This window comes from Lacerta agilis, chromosome 8 (assembly GCF_009819535.1).
Source record: "Lacerta agilis isolate rLacAgi1 chromosome 8, rLacAgi1.pri, whole genome shotgun sequence".
Lineage (NCBI taxonomy): Eukaryota > Metazoa > Chordata > Lepidosauria > Squamata > Lacertidae > Lacerta > Lacerta agilis.
Window position 1 is genome coordinate 75,162,015 of NC_046319.1, and position 18,395 is coordinate 75,180,409.

The 18,395-nt window shown below is 49.7% G+C and overlaps 1 protein-coding gene across 4 annotated transcripts in view; it reads right to left on the reverse strand.

Moving 5' to 3' along the window:
* Window positions 1–307: 307 nt before the first annotated feature.
* Window positions 308–18,395, reverse strand: part of BCAM (basal cell adhesion molecule (Lutheran blood group)) — a 63,285-nt gene continuing 45,197 nt past the window's right edge. Inside the window, exons 6-17 of one of the 4 annotated variants that reach the window (XM_033158355.1) lie at window positions 18,208–18,390; window positions 16,793–16,917; window positions 16,355–16,514; window positions 15,764–15,879; window positions 13,972–14,113; window positions 12,154–12,281; window positions 10,428–10,566; window positions 7,599–7,634; window positions 7,400–7,420; window positions 4,999–5,146; window positions 3,351–3,465; window positions 308–2,613 (exon numbers count right to left, since the gene is read on the reverse strand). In XM_033158355.1, the coding sequence (XP_033014246.1) occupies window positions 2,608–2,613; window positions 3,351–3,465; window positions 4,999–5,146; window positions 7,400–7,420; window positions 7,599–7,634; window positions 10,428–10,566; window positions 12,154–12,281; window positions 13,972–14,113; window positions 15,764–15,879; window positions 16,355–16,514; window positions 16,793–16,917; window positions 18,208–18,390 (1,319 nt within the window). In that variant the 3' untranslated portion in view covers window positions 308–2,607. Of the gene's footprint in view, window positions 2,614–3,350; window positions 3,466–4,998; window positions 5,147–7,399; window positions 7,421–7,598; window positions 7,638–10,427; window positions 10,567–12,153; window positions 12,282–13,971; window positions 14,114–15,763; window positions 15,880–16,354; window positions 16,515–16,792; window positions 16,918–18,207; window positions 18,391–18,395 lie in introns of all 4 variants that reach the window. The other 3 variants (XM_033158354.1, XM_033158358.1, XM_033158357.1) reach the window with 3 other exon arrangements.

The following is an 18,395-nucleotide window of genomic DNA, read 5'->3' on the forward strand; positions in this document are numbered from 1 at the left end:
GTGGAAGCATTTTGCATAGGGAGACGCAGAGAGGGAGGGAAGTGCTCTCCCAACAGCCAGCCTCTGGGAACAGTGATTTTTAAAAAGCAGGATCCTGACGCGACTTATTGGGAACCTGTGCGCCTATTCCGCATTGGGGGGGGGGCGTGTTTGCTGGCATGCTTTATCTGGCACCGGCCTGCTGCAAGGTTGCCAGCCACGTAGCTACGGCAGGGAAACAAGCACACCCAAACCGGCCCGGGCTGCTGCAACAGAGTATTGATCTGCCGGAGAAATCTGCAAGCAAAGCTTTTCTTCTATTTATTTATTTTTCATGGCGTGGTGCCCTAAACGTTCTCCTTTGCTTGTTGCTGCAAATCAAACAGTTGTTTAAAAGGGGGTAGCCGCAGAGGCCTGGTTCCAGAAGCTGGCTGCTTTAATATGCCCATCAGGTGGCTTGTGAATGTGCTAGAAACACAAATATACTTACTAACTGGAAATGTATGTGTGTTCTTATTATGGTGGTGAGCACACACGTGTGTTTGTGCGTGTGTGCAGGCATGCATGCATAAGGCTTCCATAAAACCACAAAACAGAGTAATTGTGGCAAAAGGCTCTCCCTCTGGCAAATGATAACGAGGCTTTCAAATTCTACTACTAAGTGATAACGAGGCTTTTAAATTCTACTACTGTCCGTGACATATTCGCTGCATTTCAAAAAAATATATATGTACGTAACAGAGAGATTTTCTCTGTAGGGCAATGCTTGTTCTTTATCTATGCAGATCAACTGTGTCGAGCCAAGAATCCAGAACTAAAAACAAGAGGGTGGGTGAGCAAGCAGGACGGCAGAGTCAAGAGATCCTTGCTTGTGCTCATTAAGAGAAGGGAAATTGTTTCCTTAACTGATGGGATTTCTACTTCAGGCTAGCAGTTTAAATAGGATAAACACCTCTTTGTGAGATTGTTCACATTCCTAAATGAAAGCTGAACCTTGGCTGGCTGAAGACGGACTCTCTTAAACTGGGTATCTAACTAGTTTTACTGCTGACTTCAAAGGAACAAACTCCCTAGGTAGATGCTGCAGTCAGGCCACCAAAAAAAGATTTGGATTTCAAGTGGCCATAGAAGCATAGCTGTAAACCTTTCCCCTTTTTGCAGGAAATTCCCTTATTATAGCATTGGGAAACAGCAGGGAGGGTTGACGGCTATGCAGAAGTCCTCTTTCAAAAACAGCCCCTCCGCTCCGCTCTTCAATTTTGTACTAAAACGCCTCAGACAGAAAATTAAAAACAAGTAACTGATTAGCCAAACCCAACGTTTTCCTGTATTTTGAGGTTTGGTGCCAGAAAATAAGTGTGTGTGTGTGTGAAGAACAATCCTATAAATCTGAAGGAGACGAAAACAGGCAGAGGCTGTGGAATGAATCACAACTTGAAAGGATATTTTTTTTTTAAAAAAAGCAGCCATGTGTTCGTCAACCTAGATTAAAGCGTGACAGCATGATCTACTCAGAAGCAAGCATTATTGAGATAAATGGGGCTTAGCATATACAGAATTGCAGCCTGAGTGATATCACTTCATCGGACAGTGTCTGTGCTCATAAATGCATAGGATGCTGTTGTGCTGCTATTGTGGAGTGGACCTCGGGGCTGTCTAGTAGAAATTAATACTCAGCCACGATGCCCACATATAATTTGCAAAGCCTTGTGTGCATACATGCACGCACGCACACACACACACACACACACACACACACCCCTAAGGTAAATTTGTGGCACACACGAACATGTTAATGTATGGACGGAACACATTCACATGCATGCGGGGAGCATGTCAACTTTGCAAGTCTTCGCACGACTTCCCGACAACCGCGTTCAATGGGTGTGAGGGTGTCGATGCGTGACGAAACAAGGGTGTGCTTGTATGTGTTCACTCACATTGCATGTTACACAAGGAGGATAAAGAAGAAGTGTGCACAGGAATATAGGTGCCCACATGTCTTTGCCCAACGGCAAAAGACAGACACTGCTAGCCTGATCACCTATGGCGAGCGAGAATAGCCTCCAAGCGACTAAGTGGGACGGGATGGTGGTGGGAAGGTTTACAAAAAGCGAGTCCTTTAAGACCACAAGTAGCTAACAGCCGTGTGCCAACAGAAAGGGGCCAGTCAACTTGTGTGAATTTTCTTCCAAGCCTGTGTTTCCATGTTCAGGGTGTTAAGTGCACGTGTGGGCTTAGTTCAGGTCCGCAAGTCGGCAAGAGGCATACCGGTGTGTGGAGAGACAGGGGCCTGTGTGTCGATGGCGCGTCTACTCACGCCAGAGGGGTTCCGGGCAAGTGTCAGTTTCTTTTAAAATAATTACAAGAACAATAATAACAATCAGGCGTTTCGAGGAGGAAGAAGGAGTAGCGGCAAACACAACCCCCTCACCTCACCCCATTTGCACAAAAAAAAGTCCAGATGCAAGGAAGAATGCTCCCCTGCCCTCAGAGAAGGAAGGGCCCCGGAGGGACTGGGTTCCCCTCGCACAGTCCAGCCCTGGCGTCCTCTTCGCCCCGTGGTTTGTGTGGTGCAGAGCAGGGAAGAGGCAGATCCTCCAGAAGAAGACAACTCCAGGCTTGCTCTCAGCACTGCAGGGAGACAGGATTTGAAAGAGAGGGAGAATGAAACAGGGAGTCTGTGCCCCAGACTTTTCCCTCAGCTCCCCCCTCCCACCCAGCCTTCTCCCTACGGGACCCATTGCAGTCCTGCCACAGAGACACGGACTGTAACCTTGCGTTTGAAAGCACATCCCCACACCAAAGAAATCCTGGAAACGGTAGCTTACCCCTCGCTGTGTTACAATTCCCAGCAGCAAACCACCGTTCCCAGGATTCTCTGGGGGCAGAATATGTTTTCATGGAATCACAGAGTTGGAAGGGACCCCCCAGGGCAATCTAGCCCAACGCCCTGCAATGCAGGAATCTTTTGCCCAATACGGGGCTCAAAGTTTTAAACGTGCTTCAAATACATGTACGCAGCCCTGTTCCTCAAAGCAGGCCCTGGAAACGCTTTGCATCGCCCCAATTTGTCTGCAAATGGGATAGGAAACTGCCTGATGCGGATTCATCTCAGTGCTACCCACACTGACCGGCAGCACATCTCTGGGATTTCAGGCAGGGATCTCTCCCAGCCCCACCTGGAGATGCTGCCAGAGACCTTCTGCATGCAAAGCAGATTCTCTCCCACTGAGCTAGAGGCCTCCCGACGGAAGTTCCCCCTTTGCGGAGCTACGATTCCTGGCACCCTCGAGAAACAGGGATAATCCCTTGCCCCGAGCTCAGCGAGAGCAGGGTTACCGTCTTCCACCTTCTCCTCCGTTCCTCACCTCATTTGCCCCAACGCCACCGCCGCCCCCAGGGCTCAAGAGCCCCGTCTGCTCGTTCCGTTTGTCCGTCTTCATCTCCACCACGGTGTCGTCAGGATTCCCTTCCTTGGGCGTCCTGGCGAGAGGAGGAAACAGATATCTGAGCACCGCATTCCGGGAACAGGTGGCCAAGAAAGCCAACAGGGTACGGTTACATCCAGCCTCTCCCCGAACCCACCCCACCCACCCTGCACAACTCCCCAGTCCTTCATCCATTTATGGCTCGGCAGCCCAGGGAAGGCTGGCGGAGATTTACATATCAAAAATAAAAGGGGCACCTATCTCTCTATCTCGGGCCGCCTGGGAAGGTAGCCCATCTAAGGGAAGGGAAACTCTGATCCTAAACCTCCGCTGTCTTGCAGGACATCCTTCAGGAGAAGAAAGGGCTAAGGAGTAAACCCAACACAAATCCGGAGTGGAAACCCTAAGGATGGAGTCTTGTACACCTCCTTCCGGCAACTCCTGCAGCTCAGCTGGTGCCCAACGTCTTGCTCTGCTTTCCTTTGGACCACATCAGTGAGGCCGAGGGGGTGGGGGTGGTCATATCATCGGGGCAGCCCAGGACCTCTATGAACACTGCCCAGGCTTGCACCCCGGAGAGGTCACTTGGGTGCTGCTAATTGCAATGCTCTGGTGTCACACCCGGAGGACCCCTCCGCTGTCTCTCGAGACAGACAGATGCCAACAAAACACCCGCATATACGGAACCAGAGGCCACTGGTTCGTCTACATTTAATTGCGCATGAGCATAAAGCGAGCCAGATTTGCACAGACCTCTGAGCTGGCAGGTAGGTGTTTTTTTAAAAAAGTGTGGCACTGTTTGGACTTAGCAAGAGTGAAGGGACCCAGGTGGCGCTATGGGTTAAACCACAGAGTCTAGGGCTTGCTGATCAGAAGGTTGGCGGTTCGAATCCCTGCCACGGAGTGAGCTCCCGTTGCTCGGTCCCAGCTCCTGCCCACCTAGCAGTTCGAAAGCACGTCAAAGTGCAAATAGATAAATAGGGACCGCTCCAGCGGGAAGGTAAACGGCGTTTCCGTGCGCTGCTCTGGTTCGCCAGAAGCGGCTATGTCATGCTGGCCACATGACCCGGAAGCTGTCTGCGGACAAACGCCGGCTCCCTCGGCCTATAGAGCGAGATGAGCGCCGCAACCCCAGAGTCGGACACGACTGGACCTGATGGTCAGGGGCCACTTTACCTTTACCCTTTAAGAGTGAAGGGCTGTGGCATAAGCCTTCTCCCCTTCCCCTGATCAGCCATGATGGAAGAAAGGCAGAGGTCTTTAACCCCACCCCCCAGCACTTCACACACACACACACACACATTGAGGAGCGGCAGAGGGGTTTGACAGACACCACTCACTGCATGCGTGTATCTAAGGCACAAACAATGGCAGATGAGGAACACCGGAGGCCAGAACGTTTGGCGTGTCATTGCCTCTGCGGATCCTGCCGCCTGAGCCGGTCACCTCATTTGGCCTCACGGATGGGCCAGCCCTGTTACTAGACATCGAAGGCCTTGTGGCTAGTTGCCACTGGTGCCGAGCCCCGCAGAGGCGGAAGGGGCTGTAGGATGCATGCGGTTTGAGCGGCCCGCGAGGCCTTACTCACAATGATCTCTTCTCGCCTCCGCCGCAGGGCAGCTGGCCGCGGCGCTGCATGAAGTAGAAGAAGCCCACAATGAGGAGGAGGAGCAAGACGCAGACGCACACAGCAATCACGGCAATGGTGCTGCCACCCTGGCTCTGTTCCCCGTCCACTGTTGGAGGGAAGGAAGCAGAAAATGTGAAGGGAGGTTGAGATCCTGCAGATAACAGATCCTTCCCTAGCCTCCTTGCCTGTTTCTGTCTGGCAAAGATTGGGAAGGACCACCTGAACAGCGGAGCCATGTTCCTACCCACATTTTTGTTCGTCGCTGCAGATAAAAACTTTGTTGTTGTTTTTAAAGCGGGGTTGTTGTTGTTGTTGTTGATTAGATTTATATGCAGCACTGCATCGCAAGATCACAGAGCGGTTCACCAGATAAACTTCTATTGCTAATCGTGCCGCAATAATAGTATTGTTCGATAACATTTATTATTATTATTATTGCTGCTGCTATATCATAGCTGTCAACTTTTTCCTTTTTTAAGGGAAATTCCCTTATTCCGAATAGGATTCCTCGCAAGAAAAGGGAAAAGTTGACAGCTATGTGCTGTGCAAGGATGCATTTACTGTTATAATACGTATAAATGAAATACATATTATCATTAATAAGACCAACAACAGCATTGTTGTGACGAGAACAGCAAATTGCACTGCTGAGAATTGTAACAATGCCATTTAAACTAAATACTCATTAGATAAAATCACAAACACACACACACACACACGTGATCATTTGTAGTTCTGATCACTACTAATGCCGAACAGGAGGGCCATTTTGAAATACCCCATGATTTCTCGTAAAATTGTAGGAGGGTTATAGTCAATTGTTCCTCACTTACTTTTCCAACAGGTACTTTGTGTTCTGGCAATTTAAAGCAGGTCAGAAGGTTGGTCAGGGAATGAATGAATGAATGAATGAATGAATGAATGTTGATCAGGATCTGCTGGTAGATCTCTTGCTTATTTATTTATTTATTTATTTATTTATTTATTCATTCATTCATTCATTCATTTATTTCAACACTGCCATTTTGTAATGTATCAGGGCGGTGTACAACATTAAAACAGGAAACACCATAAAACTACGTTTTTCAGCGGATCTACGAGGAATCTTACTGTGGAGGCAGAGCATAGCCATCGTGGCTTGTAGCCAATCGTAGCCTTTTTTCTCCCTATGAATTTGCCTCTCAAAGCCATCCAAGTTGCCGGCCACTTTTGCCTCCTGAGGTAGCGAGTTCCAGGGTTTAACCACGTGATGCGTGGAGAGATGCTTTATTTTCTATCTGTCCTGGGTTTTCCCCAAGGAACCATGGGAACTGTTATTCTGAAGGAGGTGGGGCAAAACAGCAATTATCAGAATTTGGGCTGAGGTGCGGGAGGAAGAGGAGCCAGTTTCTATAGGTCTTAGCCGCGTTCTCAAACTCAGGTTCTTAAGCTGTTGTTGGACTACAACTCCCATCATCCCTGACCACTGCTAGGTAAGGGATGATGGGAGTTGTAGTCCAACAACAGCTAGGGACTCAAACTTGAGGAAAAACTCGTTCCACGGTGTAGTTTCAGCCACAGGGCACCAACAGCACAAAACCACACCTATTCATGTGGTGTGTTACACACACACACACACACACACACACACACAGTTGAAATCTTGGATTTTTTTAAAATAAAAAACCCCAAAACCTCAGGGAGAAATAAACTGTGGTGAGCGAATCATGTACCACTTCAAACTTGGATAGCATTTCTGAGCTCCGAAATTACACACAATGAACCTTCCCTGACCTTATTACACTTGAAAGCAAAAGAAACCTGCAAGCGAAAACATCTGGGAAATTAATCTATTCTGATCTTTCTGCGGTGGAAAGAGATTCCACAAAAGAGATTCATTTCGCCCATTTGTCCCCTTGCGTGGGGAGGGAGAAGTGGAAATAAGCCAAACCCAGAATACAGATTATTATTATTATTATTATTATTATTATTATTATTATTATTAGGCTTCTCCCCAGCACCCCCCCCCAAAAAAACCTCCACTATTTCCCCTTCATGGAGCAGTTGCTCAAAGAGTCTTGTGAATATCAAATCAAGCAGAAAAGCCAAAGGTTCCAACTGTTAAGACATAAATTATGGAGCTATGCAGAGACCAGCATAGACAACTGATACTTTTAAGCAGGGAATTATTATTATTATTATGGCTGTTTCCTTTATTTGGCTGAATGCAAATAAAGAAGAAGGCAACCCAATTTCTTGGGGCAGGGAGTTCCGCATACAGGGAGCCGCCACCAAAAAAGCCCTGCCTCTACCCTTTCCATGCGGCAATTGTGTTTGTGCATGTGACTCTTGTCCTGCCTTCTCATCCTCAAACACCCACCTGTCCGGAGCTCGGGGTTCCCTGAGGCAGCATGCACAAGAAGGAAAAAGCAGTTAGCCACCTGAACTGTCAGCAAGCCCACCCAGCTAAGCTGTGCTGTCTCTGCCCACCCTGCCCACCCACTGTAAGAGCAGTGCAGAGTCTGGGGGCAGCGGGGCGGGAAGAGAATGGAGAAGGAGGGAGGCAAAGAAGGACTTACCTGCTGGCACGGGAGAGGCAGATGTCGTCGGTGCAACTGCTTGGAAAGAGAGACAGGTCTGTTAGCCTAAGGGATCACCTCTCCTAGTATGTCCCAGGTAGGACCTTAAGGTCCTCAAATAATAACTTTTTGGAGGTCCCGAGCCACAAGCATGCTAGGTTGGCTTCAACTAGGGCCAGGGCCTTCTCAGTACTGGCCCCGAATTGGTGGAACGGTCTGTCACAAGAGACCAGGGCCCTGCGGGATTTGGCATCTTTCCGCAGGGCCTGCAAGACGGAGCTGTTCCACCTGGCCTTTGGGTTGGTTTCAGTTTAACCCTGATGTTTCATTCTTTTGGTGTGATTGGTGGGCTACTTAAATATGATGCTGCAGTGTAAATTAAATTTTAAATTGTATTTTAATCTGTATTTTAATGAATTGTTTTATGTTTTTGTTGTGATTTTATTGGTGTTAGCTGCCCTGAGCCCGGTTTGGCGGGGAAGGGCGGGGTATAAATTATTATTATTATTATTATTATTATTATTATTATTATTATTATTATTATTATTATTATCATCATCATCATCATCAAGGTACAGGGTGAACTTGAACTCTTGCTGCGGTCTGCAGTCACTCTGCCTGCACCCAAATCCCCAATTCCCCTTATCCCTTTCAATCATTCAGATGACCAAAAGACTCCCACATCCGGTTCTGGGCACCACAATTTAAGGAGGATATTGACAAGCTGGAAGGTATGCAGAGGAGGGCGACCAAGATGATCAAGGGTCTGGAAACCAGGTCTTCTGAGGAATGGTTGAAGGCGCTGGGTATGTTTAGCCTGGGAAAGAGGAGGCTGAGAGGAGACAGGATAGCCATCTTGAAATATCTAAATGGAGTATCTCATGGAAGATGGAGCAAGCTTGTTTTCTCCTTCTCCGGAGGGTAAGACTCGAATCAATGGATTCAGGTTACAAGAAAGGAGATTCCGACTAAACATCAGGAAGAACTTTCTGGCAGTAAGAGCCGTTGGGGACTCTCCTTCCTTGGAGGTTTTTAAGCAGAGTTTGGATGGCCATCTGTCATGGATGCTTGAGTTGAGATTCCTGCCTTGCAGGGGTTGGACTGGATGACCTTCGGGGTCCCTTCCAACTCTACGATTCTGTAACTGCAGGGCCCACTAGTGCTTGGATTTCACAAGAGAGCCTCTCCCTTTCTGCAGTGCCCCCACATTGCTGTGAAACGGCTTTGTACGGTTTTTTCCGTTCCAAGGGGCTTGTTGGGCAGTTAAAGAAAAACAAGCACCTTTGTTATGTTCCCTTTTTGGGAAGGTGGGGGGGGGAGGAGAGATGGCTGTTGAAAGAATACAGGCAACGTATGGCGAAATCTTAGATGCTGGGGGAAGGAGGAGGAACCTGGTGCTGAGTACGATTTCTGTTGCTCCAGGAATGAGGCGTATTGCCCCATCCGTGGCCTAGCAGAGGAAGTACCTATGCATGTTTTCGCAGAAGTAAACACACACCTTGCAAGAAGTTTGTGGAAGAACTGAGCTTTTCCAAGCGCACACTTTTGGGTCGTGACTTTGTGCAGAGTTCACGCAGCCATGGGGAAAGTCTCCTTGGGTCATTTCCCAACCTGGTGCCCCTCCCCCCGCCCCCCAGATGGTCTTGGACTATGGGCTTGATGGGATCTGTAGTCCAAAATGTTGAGAGAGCGCCAGGTTGGGGGAGGTTTGTCTAGGAGTCAAGTCAAACCCTAACACCCACAACCCCTGTGCACAACCCCCCCCCCCAAAGATAGGGAACCTGCACAAAAATCGCAACACTCCTCCTCACAAGATTATCCTACATATCAGTTTGGGACCAGTTTACCCGCGAGGCTGTGCACTTGACGGCCATGATTTTTAAATTGGCGATTGGGCATTGGGAGTGCAGCTTCCTCCAGAATCGGGGAGGTGTGCGCATTGAACTCCCTGCTAATACGGAGAGGGAAAATCTCAGTTTTAGCAGCAGGTTCAATGCAAACCCTTTGCAGCAAGGTGCGCCGAGAGCATGCCTTTGGAGAGAGGCTCATTGTCACACATGAGGTTCCCCACAACTGGTTTAAATGCAAAGTTTAATAATTTCTCAACAGCTTGAATGACAGGAAATTAGAACGAGAGGCAGACCTACTGAAAGGGGGTGGAAACGCACCTTGCAGTGGCCTCAACCGATGTCTGTGGTTGTCTAACCATTGCCACGTGCTCCCTTCCCCCCCCCAACCTGTCTACACCTGCCCAGCCTAGGGGGAAGGAAGCAGCCCGAGGGTCGCAAATGACTAAGCGCCACACCTGGGCCAAAAATCTCCACCGTTCTGGAGGGTTTGGGCATCCCCAGAACCAATTCAAGCCAGAGCCAAACTGAGCATGTAATTAATTGCACGACTGCAATTTAGCATGCCTGGCTGTCAGGGTTGGGACAGCAGCATGTGGGAGGGAGGAGGCTTCGATCATGGATTCTTTAGTTGAGATTCCTGCATTGCCGGGGGGGGGGGGGGTTGGACTAGATGACCTGTTGGGGTCCCTTCTACAATTCTGTGATTTCTGGGTAGGTAGCAGTTTGCGGTGAGGAGACGGCCGTGGTGAGCATTTGGGGAGACAATCTTGCTCTTCCCCCGACCATTACTGCTGCCACTTAAATTTTAAAAACCACGCAGGTCAAATTGCAATTGTGCAGTTAACATTCTGCTTAATTCCGTCCCTGGATTATGCTGCTGCTTGGACTATTTACTACAAGTCATCTGCGAACAAAGATGAGCAGAGGCGTCCGGAGCGAAAGGGTGAAAGGTCCCGCACTTCCCTTTGTGGACACTCACCCATCTGTAACAGGAACGTCTGTTCGGCCTTGCCATGCTCATTCTCAGCCCAGCACGTGACCCCGTTCTGGGCCAGTTCAGGGGTCACCTCCACCGACAATTCGCTGATGACTCTGTTGCCAAAGGACCTCGCGGACGGCTGGGAAGAGAGAAGCAAAGAATGGCAGCATTTCGCATGCGACAGAGTCTCTCTCCATCCCCAGCTCTCTGCCTCACACCTGATTCAACTTTGTTTGTACCTGGACAGGTGGGTTGGGATGCCAGAGGGCCTTCTCCACGCAGGAGCTACAACGAAAGCAGTCAAGAATGCTGCTGCAGAGTAGGGGTAGAGAGACTGAGCTGCGAACCAGGTTGACGTGTGCGCAGTGCAGGACCCGACCTCATTACAAATACCGGCCTACCTCGCAAGGTTGTTGCAAGGGTGCCCAAGGGCAGAACTACAGCTTACTTTGGCCAATATGTGTCCCCAAACCTGCATAACTGTAAGATAAGTATACAACCTATGGAAGACATCTGAAGGCAGCCATGTATAGGGGAGTTTTTAACGTTTAATGTTTCATTATGTTTTTGTATAGGCTGCAGGCCGCCCAGAGTGGCTGGAGCAACCCAGTCAGATGGACAGATGGAGATCCTCACAGAACGAAGGGAGAATTCTCAGCTCTGTCCTGTAGACTACAATTCCCAGTGTGCCTTGCGTGTTGGTGGTGAGGGGGGGCGGACTGGGGCGAGGTCACGGCAGAGACAGCTCTTCTGTGTCTACTCATGACCTTGGGCTTCTTCTTGCAGCCTCTGCCCGCTCCCTCTGTTCATCTCGGCGCACAAAGAGGCCACCCAGGGAGTCCGCTTCCCCCAGCCTGACAGCTTGAGAGCAGCTGGGTATCAGCAGGCAAGGGTGTGGGGGAGAGAAGGACCCCTAAAACCAGCGGTTTGCGAACAATCTTCCGGCAGGGAATCCTGCGGACGCCGACTCGCCCACTAATGAAGCCCTTGCAAGCCTGCTTTTCAGCTCCAGGACGTTGCAGGGGATTATCCGGGTTGATTTTGGGGCACAGGTGCTGAATAGGGGCCCCCCCAAGCAGGCCTGTCAGCTCTCCTTGTGATCTGTGGGGTGAGCTGCACGCTGCGCTACCGGCCATGTGGGAACAAAGCCCATTAGAGAGCCAGTGTGGTGTAGTGGTTAAGAGCGGTGGACTCGTAATCTGGGGAACCGGGTTCGCGTCTCCCCTCCTCCACATGCAGCTGCTGGGTGACCTTGGGCTAGTCACACTTCTCTGAAGTCTCTCAGCCCCACTCACCCCACAGAGTGTTTGTTGTGGGGGAGGAAGGGAAAGGAGAATGTTAGCCGCTTTGAGACTCCTTCGGGTAGTGAAAAGCGGGATATCAAATCCAAACTCTTCTTCTTCTTCTTCATTGGCCTAAGGAAGCAAATCGTCTGCTCCCCAGAATCAAAAGAGACCCAACATACACACACACACACACACACACACACACACACACACCCTTGAGCTGATGTGTTCAGGGAAGCTGGTCTGCCGCCACTGGCCTCCTTTGAGAAAGACCCGACCAGCTCCCAAGAAATCCAGCAGGAACACACTCTGCAAACCTCAGTGCCCTCAGGCCCAGAGTAGAGTGAAGGGGAAGGTTCAGCGCCCCTGTAGGGTGCTACAATTGCTCCACAATCCTCACCGGCCGCTTCCCCGACAAACCTCTTCGCCGCCGGACTCACCTCTTCCCCAGTGACGCTCCACTTGATCTCTGGCTCAGGGTAGCCGAAAGCAGAGCAGGTAAAGGTCAGTTTCTGGCCCAGGCTCTGGTAATGGCGTGTGGACTGGGGCTGCTCCACTTGCGGGGTTCCTGTTTTCGGGAAGGAGGAGGAAGTCAGGACATGACAACCAGGAGGAGACACATGAACCCTGCCCCCCCAAAAAAGCTTTTAAGCTCTGGGCCAAGGAAAAGGATGGATTCTGCAACATGCACAGAAAATGTCAACCAGCCTCTCTTCGTGACTTAACAGAATGAATTTTAGCCTCTCCATCTATGTCTGGCCACCTCATGAGAAGAGAAGACTCCCTGGGAAAGACCCTGATGTTGGGAAAGATGGAGGGCACAAGGAGAAGGGGACAACAGAGGACGAGATGGTTGAACGGTGTTCTCGAAGCAACTAGCATGAGTTTGGCCAAACTGCGAGAGGTAGTGAAGGATAGGCGTGCCTGGCGTGCTCTGGTCCATGGGGTCACGAAGAGTCGGACACAACTGAACGACTAAACAACAACAAATGTATTCTAGTGAGCTTCTAATATGGCCTATACACCTTCAAGCTGATCTTCATAGTCTTAGGGACTAGAAAGTTGCGAAGGAAGGAAGGAAGGAAGGAAGGAGAGTAATCTCAACAGCAAACCTTGTCCCCCACCCCCCCTTCACAGAATCATGTATGAGAGTTGTGTCCAAGATTTGCTTAAACTTGGCCTTTTCTCCAAGGAGCTCCCATTTTTATCGTCACAACAACCCTTTGAGGTAGGCTGGGCTGAGAGACAGCTGTAGGCCCAAGCCTATCCCAAGCAGTCAACCAACGCCCGAATGCCAGTGACCGGAAGACTGGGTCGCTCGTGCCGGACGTGTTGTGGTGGTTGTTATTATTAATGTTTATTAAATTTGTATGCCACCGTTCATCTGCAGATCTCAGGGCAGTTCACGACGTAACATTACAACATAAAACCACAAAGCACGCAGTAAAAATATGAACAACAACAAACCAAACAATCCCCCCCTCTCCCACAACACATTTAAAAGGGCAACGGATGAGAGTTGGAAAAGAAACTGGGAGGAAAGGATTCAAGCTCACCGTGTGGCCTTGGGTCCGCCTCTGACTCTCAGGCAAACCTACCTCACAGGGTTGTTGGGGGGGGGGAACCATGCATGCCATCTTGAACAGCTCAGGACCGCAATACCTCCAGGACTGCCTCTTTCCACATAAACTGCCCTGGACCCTGTGACCCTCCTCTGAGGCCCTTCGTTTGCCTCCTGCACAAAGGGTCCAGGGGGTGGGAACATGACAAATGGGCCTTTCCTGTGGTGGCTCCCTGTTTGTGTCATGCACTCCCCAGGGAGGACTGCCTGGCTCCTTCATTATACACCTTTAGGCACCAGGCAAAAATGACCTTCTCCAACTAGGCCTTTGGCTGATTAATGTCTGACGCCCTTTTAAATGTGTTTGTGAGAGGGGGTGGAGGTTATTGGGGGGGGGGGGCGTTCCTTGTTGTTTTTCTTCTGTATTTTGTGCTTTTGTCTTGTATTTTTATGTTGTGAACTGCCCTGAGCTCTACGGATGAAGGGAGGTTTACAAATTTAATAAATAACAACAAACAACAACAACAACTTGGAGGAATGTATCAAGACAGATAAATAAAATGTCCTGTTCTGAGGCTTCCCTTGGGCATCAGGTTGTCTCCACTGTGAGAAAAGGATGCTGGAGTATTATGGGCCACCGGCCTGATTCCGCAGGGCAATTCTTTTCCCAACTTCTGCTGCCACCCAACCAGCCTACCTTCCACGACGACTTCCACGGTCTGGGTCCGCTGCAGCCCAGGTATGCTGGGCACAGAGGCTTCGCACGTGTACCCGCCAGCCATGTGGTAGCTCAGTGAACTCAGGGGCAAAGTCTCGCCGTCTCCCACCTTAGTCTTTCCCTGCAGGGGGAAGGGGGGGCGGAAATCAGGAGACTGTATCTGAATGGTGGAATTCCCTCCCAAGAGAGGCTAGCCCAGCTCCCTCTTTGTCATCTAGCAGCCCGAGACCTTCCTGCTCAGGATACTGAGCGGAAGACAGGAGCTGCTCACTCAGCTGCTGTCCAGGCAAAGTGGATCTTAACTGCTGGTCCTAAATGTGTCCCGATGCATTTTAATGATTGTTTTTAGCTAGTTTGTTGCCTCGTCCGTTTTAAACGCTGCAAGCCATACTTTGAACCCCCAACTTGGGATAAAGGCAGAGCATAAATGACCTTAAATCATCCACCATTACTTCTGAAAGTGGGGTCACCTGCCTTGAGCCTTTGAGAATGGGCAGGATTTTCGGAAGACATTCATATTTAGACAAGCCTACCCAGAAAGCTGGGACGTGGGTGGCTCTGTGGTCTAAACCACAGAGCCTTTTGGACTTGCCGATCGGCGGTTCGAATCCCTGCGACGGGGTGAGCTCCCGTTGCTCGGTCCCAGGTCCTTCCCACCTAGCAGTTCGAAAGCACGTCAAAAGTGCAAGTAGATAAATAGGTACCACTCCGGCAGGAAGGTAAACACCGTTTCTGTGCGCTGCTCTGGTTCACCAGAAGCGGCTTAGTCATGCTGGCCACATGACCCAGAAGCTGTCTGCGGACAAACGCCGGTTCCCTTGGCCTATAGAGTGAGATGAGTGCCACAACCCCCGAGTTGTCCGCAACTGGACTTAATGGTCAGGGGTCCCTTTACCTTTACCCAGAAAGTTTGTAGGAGTTTTGATTTGTTTCATTCTACTCTACTGCGGTTTATACTTTCTGTATGTTTAAAATTATGGATGCAAATCTTTTAATGATAAGGTTATTGCTTTATCCTTTTTTTGTAAACTGCTTTGAGGCTTTTCCCACAATCAAGCGGTATATAAATTTTATGAAACGAATAACTACAAGGCGAAGTACAATTAAAAACAAACCAGGGGGAGAGGTTTCTCCTAGGCCCACCACCCACCGCCACATGCATTTTCTAAGCATCTCCATTCTTACGCTTAAAATGCAAGTTTCTATCCCTCAGTGTCGTCACAGGAGGTCTGATAACCTGCAGGCAGGGTGCCTTCTGAAAAGACTCTGGGATTTGGAGATTCTTCACTTCTGACTGCCTACCATTCCCACCCTTATGACCAGCAGGACAGTCTGCAACCCAACAGGGTGGTTCTCCTGCACAGGCTCCATTTACAACTATGGGAAGCTGGGCAAGAGAACCGTAGCATTCCTTTGAGCGTGCAGCTTTAGGCTCTGTTCTGCTAGCTGTGCCTTTCGAGAGAAGTGCCGTTTCAGCCTTGCAAGTTGCAAATGTAAAGACACAGTTCTGTGAGACGAGATAAGGCCTGAGTTAAGCCGCTAGAGGAATGAAGACAATAGGGAGAGAAGTGTGCAAACCATCACAGCCTGCCCAGGGCACCTGTGGAGTTTGTGCTTTGCAAGAGAGAAAGGACATGAGTCGAACTTCCGTTTGCTCCGCCACTTTCCCCCAGGAAAACCTGATGTTTAGCGCTGAATCGCAACAAATGGAGATACTGAGCTAGATCGTAGCTCCTGCGTTATTTCGTAAGCTTGTGGAGCCTCCACCCACCTTCTTCCATAGCAAGGTGGGCATCTGGGAGCCAGTACCAGAGCAGGTCAGCTCGATGTTTTCGCCCAATCTTGCCATCACCGTCTTGTTCGGGTTCAGAACCAGGGGGTCCAGATCTAAAGTGGGAACAGGGGGAAGGGGGGGAGAGAGAGAGTGAGAGAGAGAGAGAGTGAGAAGAGCTGGCAATACTCAGGGTTTTGATGGAAGTGCAACAGCAGGGATCATTCAGTTTGTAACTTAAGGGGTTAATTCCATTTTCAGTGATAGTCAATCACCCAAGAAGGGCGTGTGTATGTAGAGGTGTTGCTTGGCAACCAGACAGATTGGCGAGTGCTCTGGTTGGCTGTGTAGTTTGGAGGAAGTTTCTCCTCTGTATGTTTGGTTGTACATCTCCCTGCTATGTACATTCTCTTCAAATTATACACCATTTTTGCTTCTTCTCTAAGGTGTTGTCAGGATTAATTTTCTCTCTGGACTCTGTGCTATTTAAGTGACTTTGCTAACAGGTTTCACTGCTGTCGTCCCCCACCAACCTGCCTCCCAGAACGAGGCCCTGTTGACCCCTCCCCCAGCAGTCCACGGGGCACTCACAGTTGACATAGATGGTCACCTCCTTCTCCAGCTCTACGGTACTGGGGCTGTCAAAGTCCAGCACCTGACACCGGTACGTCCCGCTGTCTGCCTTGGTCACGTGCGGAAGGCTCAGGATTCCATTGGCGTGGGACCCCAGGTCTACCTGTCTGTCTTCACTCTGGATTTGCAAGGGAGGCAGAAAGGGAAGAAGTGAAGGCCCCACCACCCAGAAAAAGGTCAGGAGGCCAGTTTTGTCTGAAGTGAAACAGCATTTGCAACATCACCCAGCCTTAGGCCTGGAGAAGTGACTTCATGCCCACTGCTGTCAGAAAGGATGTCCTTGTTTTCCAGCAGATAAAACCAAAACACGCAGATCATCTCAACCCCACCCCTCACCCTGCCTCCCCCCAGGAAGGAACAGGTTGGGCATGGATGAAGCGGCATGGTCAACGGTACCTGTATTTTGTAAAAGACGTACTCCGGCGGGGGGTAGCCGTCCGCCTGGCATTGCAACTCGATGTCATCCCCTTCCTTGATGACCTCTGGGGAATCTACAGAAAACTGCACGTTCTCTGTGAAGTCTGAGAGAAGAGGAAGGAGGGTCACGCTGACAGAACATGACTATTTATTTCTGTATTATTATTGTTGTTATTACTACTATTAATTGTAGATCTCTGCAGTCTGTGGAAGAGTTTCTCCTGCACATTCCCAAGATCTCATAAGCCTGCTGCACAGTATTTATTTGTTTATTTCTTGCATTTATAACCCCACCTTTTTCTCCAAGGAGATCAAGGTACAGTGGTACCTGGGTTTGCAGACGCTTCAGGTTACATACTCTGCTAACCCAGAAATAGTACCTCGGGTTAAGAACTTTACCTCAGGATGAGAACAGAAATCGCGCGGCGGCAGCGGGAGGCCCCATTGGCTAAAGTGGTACCTCAGGTTAAGAACAGTTTCAGGTTAAGAACGGACCTCCGGAACGAATTAAGTTCTTAACCCGAGGTACCACTGTAGTTTATTTATATGGTTCTCCTCCTCCTCCTCCTCCTTTAATCCCTTAAAGACCCTGTGAGGCTGGCTAGGCTGAGAGAATTTGAGCCATGGGACCATGCACCAATTCCTTTAAGTACCTAGCTACGCCTGACCACGATACAATAAAATTTGAACCGATGCTCGGCAAGATCCTAGAAGCAGGAGCATTGAGGTCATACATCAAAACCCTCAGCCAGGATTAAAGCAAATTAAAAGCCTGCCGGAACAGATTTATTCTGAACAATATTTGTAATCCTGCGCCTTCTACCCGACTAGGAACCTCGGAGCAGCTTGCAACAAACATAATTTTAAAAGCAAAACCAAAAGGCATGTGTCTTCGTAGAATCATAGAATTAAAAGGGACCACAAGGGTCATCTCTAGCCCACCCTCCAGCATCTTTCACCCAATGTGGGGCTCGAACCCACAACCCTGAGTTTAAGAGTCCCATGTTCTCCCGAATGAGCTATCCCTCAGGTGGCACCGACCCCTTCTGGCTGTACCTCTAACAACAGGTCAAAGAGGAAACCTGGTAGACAGGCAGCTGCTGGAAGGCATTTTGCAGTCTGTGGGCCACCACCAAAAAGGCCCTGTACCCATCCACTGGGCCTTTGCTGAGGAGCAAAGGCAGGCCTCCAAAGTAGATCTTAAAACTTAAAACTTGGGCAGGGACACAAACATGTGTAAATCGCCTCGGAACGGTGGTTTGGAAGGGAATTAATAAAGCAATAATGATAACATTAACACAGTCATACGGAAAATGCTTACTGGGGGCCACCACACCTGAGACCATACAGGATGAATGCTTCACAGAAGCTCCCAACATTTCCACGTAACTTACAGTGTAACGTGAGATGGAAGGGGTCCGACTCTGCGCTGCCGACTTTCCCGTGCGGCATTGCGTAGCTGACGTGGCAGAGGAAGCTGGAGTCCTTGTCAGATTTGCTCACCCGCAGGTACAGGGTGCTGGAGACGGAGAGCAGCCCTGACGCCTCTTTCACTGTCCGTGACACGACATACAGCTCTGGG